The following is a 26,014-nucleotide window of genomic DNA, read 5'->3' as shown; positions in this document are numbered from 1 at the left end:
GTAATTCTGTCACCTGCTTAGATGATGCATTACACTCATATCATAGATAACTGTTACAGACTTCTACAATGTATTATGTCTACAACTCCAATGCTCTCCCTGAATTCTGTCCTTTCTGCTGCAAAGTTGTTGCCATGTTTGTTTCGGCTCATTTAGTAACATTTCTCTCTTTTGTTCATTTTTTTTTTTTTTTTTGGTCTCTTTGAGACATGATCTAATCCTTAAGTGAACCCTACTTTCTGCACTGTGCTCATATTTCTGCATTTGAATCTCCCATGCATCACACAAAGCCGCTGGCATTTTGTTGGGATTCGTTATGAACTTTTCCTCGACTGTAAAGGTGAAGCTCTTACAGGTTTGAATCCTCAGAAACTCGTTTCAAGAGATCGGCCTCGACTAGGATATAAAATTTTGATCAAGTATTTCCCACGCACGCTGTGAAACCCCCAGAATTTATGATTTGTTTCAGAGTGCGCTGCTGTCATGTATTCTTAAGGATTTATATTTGTAGTACACAGCTTTATAAACCTGTAAAAAAAAAAAAAGAAATAACACCTTTAGGGTACTGTTGTGGCATTTTCAGACGCCCTAGTTTTTAAAGAAACACTGTAAAGAGACGCCGTGTGTTGGTAACCTTTTCGTGAAAGCTGTAACAGCCTGGAGGGTGTTCTTCACTGTTGTTGGTTGTGGGTACTTCATTTTTGTCTTTAACTACGTCTCATGTGGCAGTTCTCTCTCTCTGTAATGCCCAGGTCAGAAGAATCATTTGTAGAAATCATAACCAAACCACTTTCGGGATGAAATATGGCATCCTGAGAATAACTTGTGTAAGTACTTGTATCTGAAGATGTATTTTGAAGCTTTAAGGTCAAACCACTGCTTTAAGTTGGCACATGTTAAGCTGCAGTCAAGCTTCATGTTCATGTTGATTCTGGCCTTTTCTCTCCATTTAGCACCTGTTATAACCTCCTGAAACCCAAACGTTTGTTTGGAGTGTATCTTAATAAAGATCTTAAAATAAGATTAAGATCTTTAGGTATTTGTGATTAGTAGGACCTAAAGTATAAAAAAGTATAAGTATAAAAGTATAAAAAATAAGCATCATCTTTGAACTGGAAGTAGTAATAGGGAGTAGGGATTATTTCACTGTATATTACAATGTAAGTCACCAATGTGAACCGTTCATAAATACAATCAAAATACAATCCCTTGTGCCATGATCCGAGGCAAAACACATTTAAAAGCCCAACTGAAAAGCCAACCAGCAGGCTAGCAGTGCGCTACCAACTAGCAACCAACAAGAAGACACCAGCTAACTAGCCTAGCCAACAGCAGCAGGGAAGAAGTGAGGGGACATGCGACTACGCTTCAACCAACACTTCCCCCTCTGCATAAAAACGAAAGTAAAACACTAAAAACCACCAGCTAACTAGCCCAGCTAGCAGCAGATAGGAAGTGATGCAACTACACTTCAACCAACAATGCCAATTAAATTTTCATGTCATATCAAACTAAAACTTAATTAGCATTAATAGACAGTAGAATTCAGACAAAAGTGTCTCCTCATGAGGATATCGGGTCTAAATAAAGCAGAATAAGCTGCAACAAACCTAAAACTTAACGTCCCAATATGAGGACATTGGGTCCCAGGAGGTCAAGGTGATTTTCTGGCCCCGCTCTAATGTGCGTGGTACGTATATAATTTCTCATTGCACGCAATAATTACAAATAGTCAGCCGCCCAAAAAAACCCCAGCATTGTTTCGAACAACCTTCAACCTAAACCCTCTTCCCACTTATGTTTAATAAGCTTTAGTATCAGTGTCTGACAGGTGCAGACATAATCAATCCTTCCGGAGAAAACGACCCCCAAGATAAGACGACAGCTTTTGCTGCATTCACCAAATGTCTCACATGTCCCAGAAAGAATTATTCTGCGTTCACGTCAAGTTGGTTTTTTTATCAGGCAGTGTTAAGAATATTAGTCAAGGAAAAATCAAAGAAGCCACAGTAGATTTAAGGACTCAATTATATCAATGGCAGATTAAAGCGTAGAAGTCTGTTCTCATGTTAATATGCGTTCTACATTGTTCCGTTTTTAATTCAGCTTTATTTATAATTAAAACAAATTGTCACTTTACAAGACACTTTACTAGAAAACCCCGGAGCAAGCGCGAAAGCAACAGTGGCAAGAAAATAAATCCCTTGTAAGTGGAAGAAACGTTTAGCAGGACCCTAAAGTTATATGGGGGGACACATCTGCTTGAGGCCGGCCAGGTAGACATGGGGAAAGAGAGAAGAGAGCAGCAGGAGGTACGATATAAACATACATCTGGAGACGGAGACAGGGACACACATCTGTTAACATACTTTACAGTGGTAGCACACAAGTAATAGAGAAGAAATTAGAGGATAGGTGCTCAGAGCATCATCCCCCATGACTTATTAGGAGTATAAAAAATCCAGATGTACAGTCCCACAGTCAGCTAATCTGAGGCTAATGCTATACTTTCTATTTTTCTCTATATAGAACACATTAAAATGCATTTTGCAAAAGCTTTATCATAAGGTTCTTCGCCATGGTTCTGTAGATCCTTAACATTGTTTTCTTTATTTAATGCAACATCCTACAGTCCATTATGTGTGTTTTTATCCATCTTATTTTAGGGTTTAGAGTTTGGAATGGCTTTTATTTATCGTACACGTTTCCTCCACAGCCGCACGTTAACTAATGTTTAAAGCGACTACTTCCACAGTCTTTGATGAAACCGATTCCGTGCTGGCAGCCTTGTCTCATCGGTGAACTCTTTGGCTCTTGACTGAACATTGTGTCCGGTTAATTTGTGAACAGCCCCTGCACTTATGAGGCTTGTCCAAATAAGAGAAAGAAGGATATGGGCCGGGAGCCATCGAAGCTTCCATCTGACATAAGGACACAGAGTGAATGAGCCTTAATGAGGCTCTCAGAAATGGCAGAGACAATAATGAGGCTTTGATCCAGCCAAGTGGCATATGGATGTCTGATACTGATTGAACTTTTCACTGTTTTTTTTATTTATTTTTTCGTTTTTTTATTGGCTTTCTGGTGTGAAATCCGCGTTAGTACTTCTGGGTTGTGCTTGGGGGTAAAATAAAACGTGTTTCTGTGAACCAGATTTTCTAGGAAATTAACTAGAACCCTATTTACTATAAACATTTCTCTAACAAAGCAATCATTAACCGCATGTAATTCTCAAAATTGCTTGCGAATGGAGGTCAGAAAAATGATTTCCAAGAGCTTCCCACAAAGTCAACAAGTAATTCCCTGAATTGTTTTAATCTCACAAAGCTGATCATTTACCACATTAAAGCCATAATTGGATGAGGGCTTTTTTTTGTGTGTGTGTGTGTGTCTGGACTTGGAAGGACGTGGCAACACAGGTGCAGCTGTTACATTTGAATAATTTCCGAGGATATGTGACGAGACTTGGATCCTGAGTGGGGACAAAAGGGAAGAAAAGACAACAGCTGTAAATGCCACAGAAGAGGACAAGGGTTGACCTCTTTGATGCTACCTGTGGGGGGAACGGGAGGGGAGGGGGCTCTGACATTTTACAAGAACGCGACACGGAGATGTAACACACACACACACACACACACACACGCACACGCACGGTGACATGTGGATTCATCTAGTGCTGCTCGTCTCACTTTATGTCCGTCACAGCTGCACGTCTCCACGGACCGTTATTTTAGCTCGACATTATGATTATTCTGATGTTATGACATTGGTAATTATTGTGGTCAGTTCAGATGGAGCCAACCTGTCATCTGAGGAGAAGATAGTGATGGATTTGCAGGTTAAGAAAAACGTGATGTCTGTTGCCAGATCACGTCCCTAGTTTCTTTTAGATTTGTCCCATTCTACAGACGTTTTGGTTCCTGTAAATGTGGTGCAGCTCCAAATTTGCTGGTTTCCTCCCCAGATTAATTCTCTGTGCACATTGAGAAGAGAAAATGTGCTTTGCGTAGGCGGAGGCTGCTTCAGGTTCTAAGAATAAATTCATTGAGAAACTACAACTTCTCAGGTTTTCACTCAACTACACTCATTGAAAAGTCTTTTTTGCCACAGTCACAGTATAGAAACTACACAAGCCACGATTTGCTCGCTTTTGATGATCAATGCCTTGTTGAATGACTTTGCTTTGGCAGAAGCTGAGCCAGTGTTTTGTTCTTGTTATTTTCCTCCCTTTTGGACGAGCCAATGTTGATGTTTTTTTGTTTTTTTTTCTCCGTGTTGGCATCCCTGTCTCGCTGCCAGCCTGGCCTAATTCAAATAAATGAGAGAGCTGCATGTTTTATTACGAGCTCCATTATTCTGTTTTCACGTAAAGCAGAAGCACTGGTTACTCACTTTAAAGTAGAGATTTTTCAAGTTCAGATTTTTTTTTTCTTTAAAGTCGACTGTTATGAAATGAAAGTCAAGTCAAGTTACAGAGTAATAATAATAATAAGAAGAAAACTTTATTTGTATAGCACCTGTCACAGAAAAACAAATCATGTGCTTAACAAATAAGAGCAAATAGAAATAAAATAAGTAAAACAGTCAATTAAAAAAAACAATCAGACATCAAGGAAAAGAACAGTCTGTAGAGAAAACAGTAAAAGACTCAAGTGATAATAAATAAATGTCTTGTTAATGCATCACAGGAATCTATGCATCTCACAGATAATCGATAACAGCTTGAAAAGCACAGTCGGTCACCTCTCGTTTTGTAGTGGATCTTTTGCTGTAAGTCATTTATGGTCAGCAATATATTGGGGTGACTAGTCTCTGATGACGTCACTAATAAAAACCAAGTAGAACGTAATGAAATCTATATTCTTGACCTGAAAACATGTGCCGAGAATAGACATTTCATGAGCTACAGATGTGTATAGCCTGTATAAAAACATGCAGCAAATCAGCACCATCAGTAGCATTTAATAGTACTACACAGTGTGTTGTTAGATGGGATAGTGTAGCAGGTATTTCTCTGAAGCTAAAGATCTTATATCAAATAGTTGATGTGCAGCCTCCTTCGTTTGGTTGCACAGAAGTTGTTAATTAACTGATGTCTAGAGGATTTGGACCGTTCCTCTGCTAGCGTTAGCGTATGTCATTTCAGATGCATTGCTGTACTACTTCAGCTCACGACTGACATGTCACGATAGTGTGTACTTGATGAACCAACGACCCACTGCACTCCTCACCTGTCGTCTTCTAGGAGACGTCCAGACTAGTCAACTAATTTGTACATTTAAACACAAACATTAAAACCACCATATTTAAAGTTAAAAGTCTGCACTTCTGATTTTCCCGTGTCTTCCTGCAGACTTTGTGATCTCACTCTCTCCTCTTCAGTAGCTCAATCAGCAGCCATCGATTGCTACAATAAGATTATCCTCCTCTTAAGCCCCTTGTCACCTTGATTGTCCTTTGTTCAGTTTAAAGCTCTCTCATAATTCCCTCTAAAGTTACACAGGGCTCCTAAATGATGAGTCGCTCAGCGTAGGCTATAGCTCACCCTGGGTGGCTCGGAAGCGCTAACGAGTCGCTGTTTTATGTCACGATTAAACCTTATTTAACATTCACTTAACTCCAATAGTGCGTACAGAGGCAGTCTACTAGCGTGGATATCCTCATCTGCAGATCTCCAGTTCATTAATCACAGTATGTGTGGAGATTGTTAAAATGCACAGAATGTAATCATCAAAAAGGGAGATGTGTGCCAACAAGAGGGGGGGAGAAGAAAAAAAAAAAGAAAAGCTGCCATTTTCTTACACGTTTGCTTGGTTTTTAGGGGGTTTTGGAGGACGGCGCCTGCGGGTGCAGCCGGTGATCTTTGAAAGGGACAGAGTGACCTGCTTAGGTGTAAAATATGCTCAGAGGCGGGATGACACCTACCCTTTTATAGAATCCAATGAAGGGAGCAGAATGCTGTATTCGCCACGCTGATAATTCAGGCAGTCACTTGCCAAATTAATCAAGTTGCGTGGCGGCGCGCTCCATGCCCGCCCTTATCACAACCGTGAATGGCTCCAGCTTGTATTCTTGACAAAATCAGTCTGTCATTGCGCGGACGTTAATTGGTTTTACAGAGTTCACTCTTGCCTTTTGTCATTAACTTAGTATTCATTTCTAGGATCTCTCTGGTATTGTGTTGGCCCTTTGATGATTGTATTCCCGCCACATTTTTGATGCACGTTTCTGGACACAGTGCAGGGAAAAAAAAAAAAGCGCCAGCATCCCTCCCCCCTTCCCTCGACTTTGCTTGTGTTCTCCTCTCGCGCTTTGCTGCTTTAAATGAATTCCGCTACATGATAAATAACATTACTGCTATCTGACATTTAGGATGAATGTTGTTGGATTTGAAGCTTTTGCATCGGAAACCGTAATAAGCCCTGAGCTGTTTTCTTGTTTTGCAGCAACCTCACTCAGCCCTCCATCCTGCGTTTATCTTTTCGAAAAGGGCAAAATTTCTCATTTTGACCTCTGGTGGCCCGGCAGCTCAAATCTATAGGGTTTTCTACTTTCGGTTAGATGTTTTAACAGTGGAGATGTGTGCGCCAATCTAGCGTGGGACCTCAGATATAAAGTTTAAGAATCAGAGCTACAAAAAGAAAAATCAATCAAGTGATCAATCTCAATTTCATGTGGCTGTTGTTGTTGTTGTTTTTTTTTTTTTTTTTTTACCCCCCTTCTTCTCAGCTTCGCCTCCCCTAGGGAATGTTTTCAGCGTGAGTCAAGAAAGCAGTGCTACTTTCCTCTCATTCTCTTCTCACCAATAAGTCTTTTTTTCCAAAAGTAAAGTAAAAGTTTAGCCATAAAAATGCTCATGTGACGCTCGGAGCGTACAGAATCCTTAAATTAGAAGGTCATTAGTGGAAGTTACACTTAGTAATATAAGAGACACTTTATTTGTTTCGGATGGATTTGAAAGCATCGTATATTAGTTTGTGAAATATCAAAGCGAAGAGGCCCAAGCTGAAGAGCTGCCTTGGTAATGAGTCACCATTTGAAGTTTTTTTTTCTTTGACATCCTCTTTTTTTTTTTTTTCCTGTTTTCACGCTCGACAAAATAATAGCAGCGCAAAAGAATGAATACAGACCCCGACGCAGTCTTTATAAACCTGTCACAGAGATTGAGTTCTTGATAAACTCGAATTCAAAAAGTCCTCCACAGCTTTTTTTTTTTTTTTTGGTTTGTCTCTATAATGCTACCATCGTCTTCAGACCTCAGATGAATTTTTGCCAATTAATAGCCGGACTAATGAATACTTAATTAAAGTCAGAGTGAGTGAGGGTGGGGGTCAGGAGGCAAGATTTTTCAGGGTCCATTAACACCCCAAGGACAAATTTCCATGCAGGAACGAGACCAGTAGAAAGCTCTCTGTGTTCTCATACAGCTCTTTTATTGTGCTTAACGTCAGAGTTTTGCTTATGTGAATATATATATTTCATTTTGACCAACTGAACTTCATAATTTAACATTTAATGTCGATGATGGCCCCATGAAATTCTTCTTGTGTTGTGTAGACTGGTTTCCAGGGTGGATTTTACTTGCTTCCTGGTTCTTTTTTCTTTGGTTGCTTTTTGGTCAAGGTTCTGAGTAAACTCACCAGATAATAAAACATGAAAACACTGCCAACTGCCAGTTGTTCAGAGAGAATTGTGACTCAGGATAGCAGATAAAGCATCTTTAGATGGCCGAGCTACCATATTTGTCTTTTAGACAGTCATCCTGAAAATGGTAGTGATGGAGAACTGTAGTGGAGGAAAAAAGTAGAAAATGGACCTGATCCCAAAAGTAAGTGAAGTCTTCTTGAGTCCACTTGTACCATGCAGTGGAAATGAGGCTTTTAGTTGCTGTGGAGTGTTCCTGACTGAGAGAAGTGTTTAGTGAAGAGTCAATTAGTGAATGTATCTGGCATTAAAAATTGGATGAACAACAACTTAGGACGAAGCGAAATCGTAGTAACTGGACCACAAACAGCTGACAAAGTCAAGTCTACCTTCGGCTGATCCCTCTGCAACAACAAGAGTCCTGTTGTGAAAAACCTCAGTGTTGGGTTTGTACTCTCATGTTACCAAGATAGAAGGAACATTTCCAAAATTCGACACTTAGGCTATTTTACATGCTTTTATTTCATTTCATCTGGATCTGGACTTTTTACCTGTTTGCACCAGAGACTGTATATAAATTTGGACAATGCGTCCCCACGTCCTTGCATTGGCCAAACTGATGCTTTTTTATTTTTATTAATACTACGCACTGCTCTACCTCCAGCACTTATGAGGAAATGTTGGCTTATACACTGTACTTATTCATGTATTTATGTACAACTCTCACAGTCCTATAGGGCCGCTTCACCGAGCGGTTGGCACGGCAACGGGTAGCGATCATCCTACTTCTGTAGCGTCAAATAACTAATTAAAACGAAACTTCTCATCAACGTTATTAAGTACGTAAAATCACAGAAACCATAGTGTTTCAGTTTCGCCTACAGCCCATTCTGTAACATTTAGCCGGTGGAGTTTATGACCTATTACTGTAGCCAGTCACCAGGGGGAGCTCTACTCGCTTAAGCTTCACCTTTGAGGTGCTAACAATAAATCTGTCTCACGAGACAGTCCAAAATTCAGCTGGAAGGTTTTTAACCACATCACTCCAGTTTTAGCTGATATCCACTGGCTCCATGTACGTTTTTCAGAATCTATTTATAGTTTTACTGATGACGTTTAAAGATCTTCAGGGATATGGATATATCATTGACCTTTTAGCACCATGCTGTTTGGTGCTACCTAGAGATTCTCAGGCGCAGGTCTAATGTCTGTCCCCAGAGCTGTGGAATGATCTACTTTGTGGTGTTGATTGAATAAAATCATGCAAAACATCCAACACATCATCTTCAATTTTTAAGACTAAGGTTTCTTTTGGTTGGAAATTAGTTGCATCTCCGTCCGCACGTAGAGCCGTGGCGAGGAAGGGCAGGTCACGGGGGCAGGCCATCGCCACCACTTGAAGTGCTTACTAATCTGAAGTACAATTAGATCTTAATGCAGAACGCTTAAGCTCATCGCAAATCCAATAACAATCAGCAATGTCCTTGGCGCTAAAATGGCGGCGTGTTTAGATATCGATCAGACAATGCGTGGCTGATGAAAGTGTGGCGCTAGTTGTTTTACAATATTGATTAGAGGGGAACAAGAGAAGCTTTTTTCTGCTCAGGTTAAGCAACAGAAATTGTGTCTCTCTGAGGTAGCCAACCTAACCACAGACGAACCTGTGAGTGTCTCTGTGATGGAAAAAGAAATGATGGTAAATATCTTCTTCCAGGCTGCACTGATCAAAATAACTGGATGCAGATGAACAGTTTTGAATATAAAACAAATCTAGTCTGGGTTCACGTCAACGAAGTGATGGTTTGCAATGTTTTTGTGTTGCTTTAATTTGCAGAATGAAAAAAAAGAGAGACATCTTGAAACAAAGTTGGGGCCTCAGTGAGAAGTATTTCTCGATGTTCTTAGGTCATGGATGTTTATTGGCGCTCGTTCAGTGTTTCCTCATTGATATCTGTTTTTGATTTTTAGCCTCATACATATATTTGCTCCGAGGATGGGGAGTTGATTACACAGCACAAATGTTTTTCATCTTCAGTCTTTCATTTTTTATCGTACCCATAAACTCTTTGAAGCATATTACTACGACGATGACGACACAAACAATATCCCACTACAGTTATGGTTCTAGTATTATTATATATATTATTACATTATTGGCATATGTATCATAATTTAAATACAGCAATAACTTGAGTTGTGGGTCCCAAGTCTGTCATCATTAAATGCTAAAGACTTATAAAAAAACAGATAAAAATCCAATTTATATAACATATATGTATACACTGATCAGGCATAACATTATGACCACCTTCCTAATATTGTGTAGGTCTCCCTTGTTTCCTTCAAAACAGTTGTGACTCATCAGAGTGTTGTTAGTGTGGGTCTTTGAGTGGATCGGCCCACAGATACTTGATTAGTTTCAGAATTTGGAGAATCTGAAGCAGGAACGACTAAAATTATTTTAAGAATTGTCCGACGCATTATTAAAAACTTGAAGGATAGTGGGGAACCATCGTCTTTGAGGAAGAAATATGGTCGGAAAAAATAACTCTCTCAGGGCTCAGGGCCACGCTTAATAGTGAAAGTAAGAGCATTTCTGCAGGTACAATGTGAAGTGAACTCGAGAGATTGGGACTGAACAGCTGTGTGGTCTTAAAAAAAAAACACTGATCGGTGAGGCTAACCGGGACAAAAAGGCTTCAGTTTGCTAGGGAGCATAAATATTGGACTCTGGACTCTCTTCACACATGGATCGGCCACCACAGAGTCCAGACCTGAACCACAATGAGAATCTTTGTGTAGTGGTCGGACTCTCCTATCAATGAAAAATGAATGCACAACTGGATGGAAACAAATCCCGATCGTGACGTCGCAGAAGCTTCTCACTGAAACAATGTCACAGAGAATGGTGCTGTAATCAAAGCAGTGTATCTATATCTGTGTTTTTATTTCTATATATATATATAAATATGTGGTCTGTGTTTTTCTCATGTGTCTTGTTTGTTTGATATTACAGCAACTGATGAGAGAGCGTCAGCAGATGGCCAGTCGTCCGTTTGCCTCGGCGGCCGTTTCATTGGAAGCCAGAGGAGAGCAGACAGACGTGTTGCAGCCTGTGGTTGACGTGAGTGCCAACACACACACACAGACACACACACACAACCAGACAGATGATCAAATCTCCGCCAGAACGACTCATGCATATATAAGAGGGAGTTGCTCTTTGATTACAGCTGCCTTCCCGTAGCATCTTTCTACAAGTGTGTTTTGCAGCTGACACACGAGACCCAAGTCAAAAACTGTGACGGCGTGTTTTGTCAAATTCATTCTGATACCTGACTTGAGGAGGCTCGCAGTACATTCATGAGCGTTTCCACCAGTGACGGACTGGCACAATAAAAACACAGAGGATAAACATTACAGCAACAATTATACCGGCTTAACCAGAACATGAAAAATGAATGTCTTAAATGTTTATGTAGTCAGCAGCCTGTGCAACAGTCTCAACAGTTCTTGAGAATGTCCTTTTCTGTTGCCATCAGCATGAATGTTTCCAAATGTTCCTGTCTCATTCTGCTCCTGACACAGTTTTTAATGAACGTCAGCACTGAGAAGCTTCTTTGGCATGCCGCTAGTGTGCAGGACAGGGTCAAGAAAAATGCTTCGGCTGTTATTTGTGATGCGCATGTGTAAACAGCTTCAGCTCATGGAGGAGAAAGTAGCAACACACAGGGCAGTTCGTGCAGGATGTGCTTCCCAGATCCATGTGATCGCCTGGTGAATGACTGGGTTACACAACTCTGCCTGTGAATTCTCAACTGTTGCATCTTCATCAAGAGTAATAAGACATTTACTAATGTTCTCAAGTCTGCTCCACTTTATTTATTTCATGAATTTCTGCACCCGACGATGCAGCCGCTCGGCTCGACTTTATTTATTTATTTCACAAATTTGCAGAATCATTCATCAGTCGGCCGTTGTGGCATTTGCCCACATTGCCCTATGTATGGCCAGTCCGTCACTGTCATCGGGATCATGGTATATTCATGCAGCGCTGCATAATCAGAGCTTATTGTTCTGTACTCAAACAGTTCATCCCCTCCACTCAACCCTTTATCCAGTCACCACATCAATAAGAAATCTGCCAGTGATGGTCCTTTCTTTATGAGATGCCCCCGACAATCAGGGCCTCAGACTTTTTAAATCAATGTTTAAAAAAAAAAAAAAAAAATCAAGCAATTTTCATATAAAGTGATGTCACATTTACTGGCTTCTTAAAGATTTATTGATTTTTTTTTCCCAAAGCCTTTATATGGTATTTAATCTTCTAAGGAAAAATCACTATTACTTTAAAAAAAAAAAAAAAGCAGCACTGAATAGAAGAGTGATTCCTCCAATTTGATGAAAAAACAATGACGTCAGGATGGGTTTTGGAACATTTTATTTCTCTGCTGTGCCCCACTAAAGCATATTACACTCCGTTTCATTTAGCCTAATTTGTCTTCTTTGCTTGTTTACTGGAAATGCTCTGCGTGACGCTTCTTCATTTAAAACGGGGGGTTTGTTATTATACCCTGGACGCTCGTGTGCACTGAATCATTTGGGCACTGCCCAGTTGGTCGTGCTCTTATTTATTTATTTTTTTACCCCGTGCAAATAGAAGAAGTGGAGAGGAAGCCTGGCGCTGAACACAGTGTGTGAGGGGCTGGATGCCACATGGGATTAAAGCACAGTTTAAAGCAATATGGAGAGCTGCATCCTGAAAATGACAGCAGAGGACCAGTAGTGGTTCCTCAGCCAGGACTGACTCTGTGTCGCCTGCTACTGAGAGAAATGAAATCACTGTGGCAACCAGAAAAGAGGCAACACATTAGCTATTAGCGCACTGCTGAGTGGTACTCACCATCCATTATGATATTGTGAAGGGCAACGTAAAGAGCAGCAGCGGAGGAAAACAATGCTTTGTAGCTCTGTGAGTGCGCCATGTTGTTGCTCTTTTAAAGCCGCGGAGCACAGGCTCAACCTGAACGGTGGTGGGAGCCGGCGCTCGGCCTTGATTTAAGTAAAAAACCAAATGAAGTCTTTAAGAACTCGTCAGCGCGACGTGTGTCCATCTGTTAATAATTTATTCCCTGCGGTGTTCCCGCCTCTCCTGCACAAAAAAAAAATAAAGACTCGTCATCTCGTCGCGTGGCACCTTAAAGGAAGAGACTTTGCAGCCGCTGGAGAGTGTTGCTGCAGACAACAGTCCAAGCTGTTTTAGAAGTGATAAGTGGCGGAGGAAGGAAAAAAAAACACATTTGCAGTCTTCTGTTTCCCAACCTTTCAAGGTGCAGGATTGTCCTGTGAGTGTGTGAGTCTGAATACTTCACGTGGGCGTCCACGCAGTTTTTAGGAAAGTTATCACGCACTGACGAAACCGTCTATGTAAATGTCCTAAACACATTGCTTTAGAACAACATTTAAATACAGCTTTCATGCATTAAAGAATAAAAAGACACTAAGGATCTTAATATTAATGAAGCTAATTAAGGTTATGTAAATGTTCAGTGACTTGGTGTCTGATGAGATGCTAATGCCACGTATTTAACATTAGCAAAGGTCAAAAAGACACATATTGCAGTGACGAAAAAAGGACTATGCTAATAATACACATAAATATATATGGAATACATTATTGTGTGAGATTTGAATAGGTTTTAAGAGCCTTTGTGGACAAAGATGCAGTTATTTTAGTAGCTTTTTACATCAAAAACTGCTGATATGTATATTTGAGGTGGATCCAAAAACATTAAAGACGTTTCAACACTGATCCAAGTTGCGTCTTCAGTTCTAAAGAACTGGTTGGGCGTTGACGTTTAAAAAGGTCCATCTGTGGGTGTTGTCACATACTCCCCGATATGCAAGAAGTTTGTTGTTGTGAGAACAAGGAAAAAAGTTTGTTCTGTCTTGGTCATTTATACTTCATCAGTCCTCATAGTCCCATCCCACTGCATCATACATCACATGCGCTAAGCATTGTGGGAGATGCGAGAGGCACCTTGGTTATTATTTTCGGACGTCGACCAGTCGTTTTGCCGACCGTGTCCGTTGGATAATGCTGTTCATTCAGCTTGCACCCTTATAGGTTCACTGCGATCATTAGCACCTGGGAGCTCACAGAGCAGCCGCTAGCATTTCCACTTTTATTTCAACCACGCCGGCTTCTAATAGTCGTCGGACACCACACATGAGAAAAGGTCAGTTGATTCGTGGAGAACGAGCTGCGAGAACAAAATGACCTAATTTTGTTCTCTTTGTTGTGGGAGCGAGAACAAATGCTTCTTGTGGAGTACGTGACAGCCTTCACCCACCTGGAGATGGGTTGTCAGAGCAACGTTCACCGGAGAAAGAGGAAACCTCAACTCCTCCACCGGTTCCTTAGAACTCAAGAAGCTACCTGGATGAAACGTCTTCAAGAACCTCTTCAAGTCCAGTTTTCTTTCGTAGGCGTTTTTTGATGCGGATGATTGGGAATCTTTCCACGTTTCCATCCTATAATTCATACACTGTACTTGTATGTGTGGTGGCACATTGTCATATTGCAGTAGTCAGCTAGTCAAAGATGTTCCGGTGTGTGTGTATTTGGAGAAAAATCAAATGTGCAAATGGAGCATGTGGACCGCGTCGACGGCTCCATTACATGCCTTGGTGCCAGCTGAAGGTGAATCATACGAAGCCTAATTCTTTTCTGTGAAAGTTAATTGGTCAGCATATGGCTCCACTTAGCCACTGGAAAAATTTGTTGCTGTCAGTGAGGACACTGATGCCGTGGGTGCTTCAGCAGCCCTCGTCGCTCATTTACCGGCCGAACGCAGTAAAGCCAAGAAGCTTCGAAAACGTTTTTCAACATCGTAACCGCTCTGGCAACCGATGACCCCTCACGCCCATTCCAACACACGAAGACCGACTTGTTGTCTGTATTGTCAACCCCGATCTCAGTGCATTAGTTAGCGCCACCTCTTTGTCACAGTCCTTCCAGTTGGTCTGAGAGGGAAAATCATAACAGATATTTTTGTGCATTTTTTTTCCACTGGGCTGGTTTGAACCCCCTGAAGATTGCTTTTAGTGACCAAGATGTCAGCAACTGTTGGACAGAGAGCCATTCAGTGCCCAAAACGCTGCAGACCTTGGCCTCTTTATTCGCCGTGGACGGCGTTCAACATATGGAACCGCTAACGAACAGCTAGTATGATGGATGGCACCTGTCAGCAGGGAAAAGAAAGGAGAGATATTGAGTGTTTGTGTGTGTGCGCATGTTGATGTGCCTTAATGGTTATGAATGACCAGAATTCAGTCCCTCCTGGTTGATTAATGCAGAATAAAAGCGCAGGCTGTGTATGGGATCTGGACATACCATAATTTAGAATTCTGTTGGTAGATAAGCCATATGACCGAACTGGAATTTAATGACTTAGTTTTTATTTTGTCCGTCTCTTCGTTGCAAGAGTATTTCCATTATAGTAATAAGTTCAGCTTCGTGTGCAACATCTGTTGAGTAAATGAACCCATATCAGTACTGAACCCAGCAGCCAAGCCTGACCTAATACTGTATATTGAATCCTTTCAAGCATGCAGCATGTTTGCGTGAGCGCATTTTCGACCGTAATTGCGTCACGTTTTGCTCGATCTGAAAAAATCCAACGGTTTCTTAAAGCTGGAACATTGTGCTTTATTTCATTACAGTAGCTTGACTTGCACCTCTCCCAGAGGGTTATTAAATTAATGTTCCAGGTATTCTGGACACAGGACATTTTCTGGCCCTTCTATAGTCAACATAAGCAAAAATAAATCCAGATGGTCATTTTGAGGCTCAGGTTTTATGGGGTTAACTTGTCCAGTCAAAGATTCATTAGTTAACATTAGGTTGGCAGTGCAGACGAATTCAGAAATAGTCATTAGTTAATTCTAACAACCCTCTGTGCAGTATTCTATTTGCCACAGATGTTGCTACTTGGTAGAAATTTCACCAGTCTCTGAATTGAATCTCTGAATGAAGTTTATTTTGAAGGTTTCAACTGTGCAACAGTAATAACAGAACAACTTATTCCCAAAGACAAAGTAGTGTAAATTATAAAGAGAAACAAAAAAAAAGATAAAAAATGATTTTCGAAAATCTAATGAATGCATCAATAATAATAATTATCATGATAAAAATAAATTTTAAAAAAGACAATTATTACATTGTGACACATATGTCACATCTTAAACATTGTGCCTGGATATTAATATCAATTTACAATTGAACCAGTTTAAGGGTTACAGAGAGTCCATAGCTGTCAGGGATAATGTCTCTATATACTCAATAAAAGATTGCCAGATCTTTGTCATATTTATTTCCCATGACTATGTGATCTTCTCTAAGGGTAGGCGGGTCATCATTTCTGACATCCGTTTCAATATAGAGAGAGAGAGAGGAATATGACTTCCAGGTTAATGCGATGCATTTTGTGGAAACTGTAAAAGCTATGTCAATAAGTTTCCTGGAACTCTTTGTTGTGTCCTGGACCTAGTGTATCCACGATTTTAGTCAGCGTGTCGCATATATAATACCAAAATGTAGTTACTTTAGTGCATTGCCACGTGCAGTGCAGCATGGCACCTTCAGCAATACCACATGGTAACAAAGGAGCTTAAACGTGTCTATTGATGGTCAGCTGCGTGTGGCATTGGAACCAAACAACCCACATTCATCAAACGGAAAATAGGGATGGAGCTGAACACGGCGTCATTTTAATAGAGTAGTTATCCAGTCTGCAGTCATCATGCCTTAATAACCTGCATTTGAGGTTGTTTTTGGGGCACAGCAGTGCTTTGGGTTAAACTTGCTCTGCCCCCGATTCGCACGCCAAAATCCTAACATGTCTTAGTTCAGCTTGTCAGGATGCTAATTGGCACAGTTTTGGCCGTGTGGCTGCACAGCACATTCTTTTTTTTTTTTATGAGCTAAGGATAACACTAGATGAAGAAGTCGGCCTAAGTATTTAAAAGAGAGCAAACTTCCACCTGCAGGGATATTAAGACTAAATGTGAGTCAATAAAGGGACTGTTAAATATTTAACATTATCTCTGAAAAACTAAACAGCTGGTGACTCTACGGGAAAAGTACCCGGGTGATAATCAAAGACGAAGGGATTCATCTTTTGGACATCATAAATATCTGGTACACCAAGTCATACAACGGCTTTGCTACCCATAATGCTGTTCTGCTTCCTTGGACAAAAAGTAGCAAATTAAACATTGCTATTAAATAACTTCACAAATTACCCTATTGTCTTGTAAGTATTGGGAGCTTTGAGATGTAATCATACAAATCAATGGTTTAGTCTCAAGGTTGCTAATCTAACACAGCTGTGATGATGTTACCCCTAATGTTCCATACATGTATAAGAAAAAAAAAACAACGTGGGTTAAATTAGCTCGCTTGTATGAATGTACCTTAATCTAGTTATTCATTAGCAGAACCACTTGAACGGTCATGAAATGGCTCCCATTCTAATTGCCCTCATATGTCAGCGGTAGGTCTGATGTCATGAATGTGCCCGTGCAGATGCAGAGAACATTGTGTTCTTACCACGAGCCCTAATTGGCTGGTTGTGTAACAGTGCACATGGACAATCAGTCCAGGTCTCATCAGCCTATATTTCATAAAACACGTCTCAAGTATAATACTGCCCTCATCTAGCAAATTGAAATCTAAGCCTCTTTGTTCTTGCTTTCATGTGGTGCTTAGCGAGGTATTTACTCGTTGGCAGCATTAGACGTGAATATATCTGAGGATTCTGATCTAATTTGTTGTACAGTGTTGTGTTTAAATTCATTTGAAAGCTTTCGGTAAAACATAATAAAAAGAAAGAGATCTGAATTCAGGCACAACATGTTTCCATCGATCAACAACCAAAGTTTGCCACTTTTGACGTCAACTTTCTCTTTAGTCTACCCTTCCATTTTCTTTTTTTTCCACTTGACACTTTGCTTGCTCTTCCTTCTCCTCTTTCTGTCTCTCTGCATTAGTTCCAGCTGATTAGTGGTACTTGCAAATGGAAAGCAACTTGGGTGCATGTTGACAGCATTCATAACCTCAAAAGATTATTTAAATTCTGCCGGAAGGAGGGCTCTTTTTTGATTTTAAGGACTGAAATGTTCCTTCAGACCACTGGTTGTCTGACTCTAACAAAAGTCCCTACTCCCTGGAGAAAGTATAGGCAGTGGGAACAAAGGAAAGTTCCTGTGGTAGCAGCAAAGGTTCCTTGTTTATTGGAGAAGGTCCTTGTGATGGAAGATGTGATGTGATGGAGAACATTCCTGCTGTGGAAAAAATGCGGCTTTGTTAAATATGGATGTCCAGATCAAGTTCCCTTGTTCCCTGATCCAATACCTTTCTTTTAATATTCAGTATCAGTCGATCTGAGTCCCAATCCGATCTTGAATTAACTAAATGTCCTCTCCTGGAGATTTGTAAAGGCTTTTCTTATCTTACTTGTTCTCCTAGATCCCGTGCACCATGCAACTGGATTCAGTCCAATCAATATTTCTGTCAAAGTTAATATAGTGTGGAGACGGTATCTCGTACGTTGACTCCATGAAAACCAATGTTCTTTACTTCAGGAATGTTATTGTCATAAACTCTATAGGGAACCCTTGAGGGAACGTCTCTCTTTCTTTGAACATTGCGTTCAATGTTGTTTTGTTGTAGTTTTTGCCAGAGTCTGTGCATTTTTATTTTTATTTTGGTGTTGAGTCAAGTTGGCAGTATGGAATAACGATCTCCTACTACCACCTTACCACCGCCTTACTGAAGCTCCTGGGTCTGAAAGTCCCGTGTCAACCCGGTATTTTCGATTTTTGGCAATCGACCTGGGATTGGCTTGGCTTCAATGTGAACAGGAATGCCACGTCGACCTGCTAATTTACATGATGACGTTGATGTACCTCCCTGTTACACTTGATTTTGTCACTGAACAACCCGTCGGACTGCGTCATTGTAGAAGCTCCAGGGCTGCGAGCAGCTCAAAATCAGAGCAAAGTTTTCGTCTACTCCCATAAGAGACCGATCTCTGAAGTCCATTTTTCAATCAAACAAATCAAATGTGTTGTTACACGATTGTTAATGGAGGCGCATAGGAGAATTAGTCCTACGTCATGTTTGGGAGTCTTGCTGCTCTGCATCCGTGGAGAAGACGAGATACGGCAGCAGATATCGGGCACTCTGCGGGACACAGTGATTTTGTTCCGGCACACTTAAATCTGTAATGATGACGCTGTTAACGCGATGACGTATGAGAGGGAGGAAAAAACAGGCACTCTCACAGCGGGAGGTCAGATTCAGGACTGCTGCCGATGTGAAAGCACACCAAAAGCATTTTCATATGTAGCTGTGAAAGGGATATAAGCATCCACACTGACTTCATTTTAGAGAACACTACTTCCACACAGCAGACATGTGAATGTCAATTTGGTTCCTCTTATTCTTCCTCAGTTTTTTTCAGTATCTTTGATGTTAGTCAATCACCACTGAAACAGAAGAAGGTCCCATACCGACCTGCTGTTACAGATTGGGACAAGTTCAGCTGCTTTTTAATTTCTAACTATAAAGAGATATGTCAACACCTTCAAAGAATCTTATGGAATTTCAAATGGTACACTTAATTGGTAGTTGTGTGAGAAATGACTCATAGGAAACAAGACGGCGCTTGCTTTTGATAAAAACACTCAAATAATGGCCACTGACAGCCAACAAAAGTCTGCATGCATAGCGCTCCCTGTATCTTTTATAGTCAACACAATGGTTACATTGAGTCTGTTAGGATTTTAAGAGTCACTGCTTGTTTACAGCGCGTAAATTGGCGTCAGTGTTTTGTTTTTGCTGGGTCAAATTTCAGTAATATCCGTAAAAACAAACGATTGCCTCGCACTCCTGATCCTCTCTCATGTTTTTTCATGTGCTCACCCAGACCTGGTTTTTCTCCCGCTTTGCTACTGCTGCCTCTCTCTCTCTCTCTCTCTCGTCTCCATTTTAAATTCAGCTACACAGAGAGAGGGGCAGAAAAAGTCACTTCTATTCAGACATGTTATTATTCCACAATTTCTCTCCCCTCATCCAAAACATGCTGTGAAACCCTTGACATTCATTATCAGGATGACATGTTTTTCACGCTTGAGACAAGCAGTTTTGGCCATTAAGTCTGAGGGTAGGTCATCGCCTCAACACGTGGACCGTCTGTCTGACAGTGACACAAGTGTTTTTGTTGTGTGACCAATCAAACCATTTGTCTCGGGAGGAGGGTGGCTTGTCGTAAATGCAGCAAACTCCAGCAGTTGATATAAGTGACTTTTGGTCTGCTGGTCCCAAAAAAAAGAAAATCGGCCATCACATGTAGCACTGCAGAAAACAGCTGTCAAGACACATTGATTTGGACTTAGGTTTTCTCAGTTCTTGAGCCTGAGCTGTTAAATCTGAGCAGTGCAATCAATTGAACATGTCTTGGCGCATTCTTGTCGTGTCTTTTGGTGCTGTCTGTGATCCTAAATTTTGGTGACAATACAGTTTTCATCTGTTTTTCTCAGGGTGCACCAAAACCTGTTGCGATGGAGCCATGTTCGGGAGGGAAAGCTGCTGTATTGACTGTCCTCGTACGTCTGCCCTCTGGTCCCTCCGGCCTGCCTCCACCAGGACAGTCTGGTAAGAACACTAATTTAAATTATAATTTTTTTTAACTACAGATAAAGCTCAGTAAATTCAAAGTACTGTTTGAATTTTGATTGGACTGAATTTGGTTTTAATAGACGGTCTGTTTGGTGGTAGTGTGTTTCTGCTTCAGTATTTCCAGCTGCTTCTCCACCTCCATAATTTTTGAATTGATTGTTGTGGATCAGTAAAGGTGGAACGCATTGAGGAAAGGTGAACCGGTTCGGTTTACTATTTATTATTATGTCATTTTCGCACAGGAGACAGAAAAGTAGGCCCAGTCAAGAAGAGGTTAATTTAAAAAAATACTTTTTCCTTCTGCGTTTGTTTTGCTCTTCAACAAAGTGAAAGTATTTCTTATCCGATTACTCGCCGTACTGACGACACTATTGTATATACGCGTTAAACTAGTTAAGTGTTTATACACTAAATTTGCATTCTGTTGTATAATAGTGGTCTCTAGTGTTTATTGTAAACTAAAACTATTAAGTTAAAGGTGTCACTGATGGTGTGAGGTTTTAAAAAGTATTGAGAAGGTCTTGAAAAAGTCTTAAAAAGCTACTGAAATTAACTTCCTGTATGTACCCTGCCTTGTTTTAGCCTACGTAACGTCTAGACTAATATATCTGCATGACAGTTTAATACTATGTACTATGTTATTGCCGATTTTACCAATTTTCACTTTTTTTTTTTTTGCCTTCAGGCCTCATCGTCGCCAGTGCACTGATAGACATATCACAGCAGAAACCAACAGATTTTAAGGACAAGTCCCAGGCTCTGAAGAACCGAAAAGCCCTTCCTCCAGCTCACCAAGGGACCTGCGTCTGACTGCCCCTCAACCACTCAACCCACTGGGGGGCGGCGGGGTGGAGGGGGAGGGGGTCACATCGTTCCAACGTGTCACAGGGGACAAGCATTTTATCCAGAGACAGTTTTCATTTTGGCTGCTACCACCGAGGACCTCCGAGAGCACAGTCCAAGTTATCTTCCCTCTTGCCTTCGTCGCTCTGTTTTCCATAATGTCGACCTCAGAAATTCTCCGTCTTGTACGACTTGCGCCTACTGGACTTCTTCCCATTAGCTTTAAAGTCATCATATAGCTAAGCAGGGGCTAGCGGTGGCACCAGAGCCGGACTAATGAGGAGGATGTGAACCTGCTGAGTTGTAAATACAGAGGCGTCTGTGCATTGGGTTATAATTGATTTTTACGCACAGATGGTTTAAAAAGCTGCCTGTACTACATGGGTTTTAACTTCATTTTGCTTGCCAACAAGTGGTATTCTATGGTGCTAAAGCATTTCATGACTCTAAACTCGGCCTTTGCAGTGTGGACTGTATGCCTTCTGTATGTGTGTGTGTGTGTGCGTGTGTGTGTGCGCGCTAGACCAGGGCTTGACACGCCGCCACCGCGCCGTAGTGTTTCTTGAGTAGTATTTTCCATCTCCTGTACATACGCACCATCCACCCGGCTGAAGCTAAAGTCTGTATTTTCTGTGGAAGACGTTGAGAAAACGGAGACGCAATCAAGCAGCTCGTGGGTGCGGACAGCGCACTGGGAGAGGCACGAACAAAACCCACAGCCGCCACAGACGGACGTCTCCTCGTTTTATTTGCAAACTGGAAGTTATTAAAAAAAAATGATAATAATAAAAGAAAAGGTTGTGGTTATTTTTCGGTGTGGCTGAAGGTCTGGAAGTGCTGTGCGACTTGGACTTTTTGAACTTGCCCTCGGATCGACGGTGGGGGGGTGGTTGCCATTCAGGAGAAGGACGTCCGCTTTCGTACACTTCGGAGTGGGACGTCCTGCTCCTCCGGCTGTTTACCAGTTTGTTTTGTAAGGTTGTTTTGGGTTTTTTTTAAGAAAAAAAATCATCTGAAGGTATGAATTTGTTTCAGTGTTCGACTACAAGGAGTTGTGTTACCTTTTTATATTGCCTTGGCTTTTCGTGAACTCTTTAAGGAGGGGAGGGGCGTTCCGACGCGCAGAATTTCCGGGGGCCCCGACTCCACCTCTGAGCTGTACAGTGTCTTGTTGGAACAAATGTGAGTCTTTGTCGCTCTTCTCTCTCCAGATTTCATGTGTTTTGTCAGGTTTTTATGACAGAATGGTGGAAAGATTATCAGCTACTTTTTTTGGGCCTCGTCACCTGATTATATATCTATGAGAAATTGTCTTTTGCTACACTTGTGAAAAGAGCCTTTCTGTTGATAATTTGTTTTGATATTTAACAGATTCCTGTGTAATAGCGCATTTAACTTGATTTTATCATTTTTTTTTTTTTTGTTGAATTGTACATCTTTACGGGCATTGTCTTGCAAAAGCGGTCGTTAACGATGCATTTCACGATGACGGACGGTGCACCGGCTAATGTGTTGTTTTTTTTGTTGTTGTTGTTGTTGTTTATTTTAATTATTTTGTGTTTGTAGAGTAATCCTATAACGGTGTCATTACACAGGAATCAGGTCTCGCTGTACCACAGGAGAACAAAAAAATAAGATGAGAAGCTGCATATTGGTAATCTTCAGTGTATTTTAAAGATGGACAACATGCCAGAAAATAATAAAATGAAAACAGACATGAACGTTTCTTTGTTTTTGCTTGTTTTTTGGGGGGTCAAGTCTTTTTTCTACATGCTGTACTATACTCATGCATTTCCACATTTTTAGATCTTGTAGCTTGATCCAGTTTTATCACAGGACCTCTGTGTTACAGGAAATACGGTCGGTAATTTGGTAACATAGCAGATTTGCAAAGGATTAGGCTTAAAGACGACCTCCGGGAGTATTAAAAGTTGCTAGAGATCTCCAGTAAACCTTGTACCCGTGCAAATAGTGATAAAGTCAACTGTGGAGGGGATGGAGCTTCATATAACCAAGATGGCGACGGCCACAGTTGAGTATTTATTTGACTTCTTATAAAACCTAAAATAAAATCTATCACTTTATTCAGTGTTGTAAGTAAAATAATGGCGACTGGTGGACGCCATCATGTCACATCTGGTTTCTATGGCGTGAAATAACGAACTAAAACGAAACTTACCCAGAAAAAGTTAACCATTCACATGCATCAGTATTATATTAACCTCAAATGACAGAAACATCCTTGAAAAATATTTATGCAACATGTATTTTGGGGTTTTAGTTCGGCCCACGTCCCATCCACTAACATGGAGGAGGAGGAGCTTATTACCTATACCACAGCCAGTCACCAGGGGGAGCTCTACTTGCTATGGTTCCACTTTTAACCAGTTTTACACAGTCTATATACTGGACGCTTCTTTTCAAACAGTTCTTCACATTTATGTAAACTTATGTGATGTAAAGACGTTCGGGAAGATTTAACGTATAATTTGCATTCTTTTGATCAGTGGTCTGATCCTAGTTGCTCAAAAAGTGTCTTGTTCTGTGTAATTCCTGCCATTTTAAACATGCTCTATAGGAATGTGTGATGTGAAATTCTTTTGGTACGGTCATTAATTTTTAGTTTAGAGGAAGACTGGATTACAATGCACTCTATTAAAAGATTAAAGCATGTTCTAAAGCAATTTGCCTAAAAGGCAAAGGGTCACATTCAAATTTGCATACGTACTTTCTCTAAAAGGACATAGGCGACATACAAATGAAGCCTCTTTCTGACGGTTTATCGGTTCATCTGTACGGTAGCGGATCTGAAAAGGGCAGAAAAATAAACTAAATGCAGAATTTGTAATTGTTTAGATGAGTCGAACAGGAAAAACTAGATTAAAGTGGACAAGTTACTCTGTTAAAGTCTTTTTTTTTCATGTCAAACTTGCAGGGAGGAACTTCCAGGAACGCGACAAATGCGGGTAAATGTCATTTTTCATGTAACTGTGCCTCACGCTAAGCATGTGACGACGGAGAACGAGCTGCATTAGCGCCATTATTACTCTTTTAAAGTTCAGCCTGTTATTAAAAGTCTCGTCTTTCGCTGTTCTAACACCTTTCAGAGCGCTTGTGTTCCCTCTTCGCTGGCAATGACTCGAACGAGGACGTAAAGGAAAGTGATGCAGCCTGCCTGAGTGCTCCTCTGGATAATCCTCACTTACACTCAGCAGTGTACTTATTAGCTGCAGCCACGCACACACACACACACACACACACACACACATATATATATATTTTTCTGTCAAGGTTTTACACAATGTCTCTTTCAGACTAACCTTTCATAGCGATTGCATCCTTCCAGTTCTGTGTAACGTGTTACTTTGAACTCCCTCGATTGCCAAGAACACACTTAGGACAGAGGTCACGCTGACCCTCCGTGAATCGACTAAAAGTGAATCTCCACAAAACCACAGCTTATGAAAGAAAGACGACGGGGTTTTTTATCCCAGGGCTCTATTGTGCATTTGGAATTTGTGCACCTTGGGACTGGTGGTTGAGAAAATGTCTTCAGAAAAACACAGACCAGGCCTAAAATTATGACCACCTTCCTGATATTGTCTCCTCACAGATACTTGATCAGTTTAGGATCTAGTGAATTGTGAAGGCCAGGTCAACACCTTGTGCTGTTCTTCATGTTTTTGACTTATCATGGTTCAAAAATGCCACGCAACACACTTCCCGGCAGAACATTGTCCTGTCAGGTTCAGGTTCACCCAATGTGTCGTAACAACAACATGTTGACACAGAAATAAATGAAATTAGTTTCCCAGGACCAGCAGCAAAGATGTAGTCTAATAACTAATGCATTGCTAATAATAATTAACACTAACAGCACATGTAGTAATAAAATGTAAAATAAAACACTAAGAAGATAAAGATTAAAAAAAAAAAAATGGATAAAACTCAGTGAAAACCAAGCAGCACGGCAGCAAAAGGTGTGACAGTAAACTGCAGATTCAACCGATACTGAAATATTGATACTTCCGATACCAGGTGATACCAGGTCCTTATGGTCTAGAAATCGATTGATGTCTTGTTTTCTTCATGAAGCTATGATTTCAAATACACTTTTTTTTTTTTTTTTTAGGTTTACCAGACACATTAGGGTGTATTTACACAAAGTATCGGATCGGTATCGCCGATATCAGCCTGCATTTTACTTAGTATCACATCAGAAAGGAAATCGGTGGCATCGAGCATGACTAGTGCAGAGAGTGACGGCTTCAATATCAGTTCAACGGCCTCACAATGTCTGGAAAGAAACTGCACTTCACTGCACAGACTCCTTCCTCACAGGGAGTGGTGGGGGGTGGAGGGGGGGGGGGGGGGGGGGGTCAGTGGTTTTACTGTTGCAGCTGATCAGTGTAAATACATGATGGCAGCTTATACATTTCTAAAAGATGGAACTCTTCAGATGTGAACATTGCTTTAATTGCAGTTTTTATGTAGTGCTATGTAAAAGATAAAAGATTTTTTTTTTTTTTGGTTCACATTCTTACTCATTCTGTGAGAGGATGAAGTGCAGCTGAAGCTCAAAGAGAATTCGTGAACACTTATCGATTCGTGAACCCTGAGCAAAAAGGAAGAAAGGACGGGCTGAGATGCTGAGAAGTTTCCACATCACAAGCGTGCTATATTTGGTCCTCGTTACCGCACGGAGAAAATGCCCCCGTCCCGTTTCAGACTGTGTTACCGTAAACCCAAAGAGGGAATCGTTGTATTGATTTCCAAAGAGTG

The 26,014-nt window shown here is 40.9% G+C and overlaps 1 protein-coding gene across 1 annotated transcript in view; it reads left to right on the top strand.

The window, feature by feature from the left end:
* atrnl1b (attractin-like 1b) overlaps window positions 1-22,953 on the top strand; it is an 83,716-nt gene extending 60,763 nt beyond the window's left edge. Inside the window, exons 27-29 of the mRNA XM_047608822.1 lie at window positions 10,661-10,768; window positions 20,251-20,365; window positions 21,075-22,953. Coding sequence (XP_047464778.1) covers window positions 10,661-10,768; window positions 20,251-20,365; window positions 21,075-21,199 — 348 coding nt within the window. The 3' untranslated portion in view covers window positions 21,200-22,953. The remainder of the gene's footprint in view (window positions 1-10,660; window positions 10,769-20,250; window positions 20,366-21,074) is intronic.
* Window positions 22,954-26,014: the final 3,061 nt, after the last annotated feature.

The sequence above is a fragment of the Mugil cephalus genome, chromosome 16 (genome assembly GCF_022458985.1).
Source record: "Mugil cephalus isolate CIBA_MC_2020 chromosome 16, CIBA_Mcephalus_1.1, whole genome shotgun sequence".
Classification (NCBI taxonomy): Eukaryota; Metazoa; Chordata; class Actinopteri; order Mugiliformes; family Mugilidae; genus Mugil; species Mugil cephalus.
The sequence above is the reverse complement of the archived record's forward strand: the minus strand, read 5'-3'. Positions and strand labels throughout refer to the sequence as shown.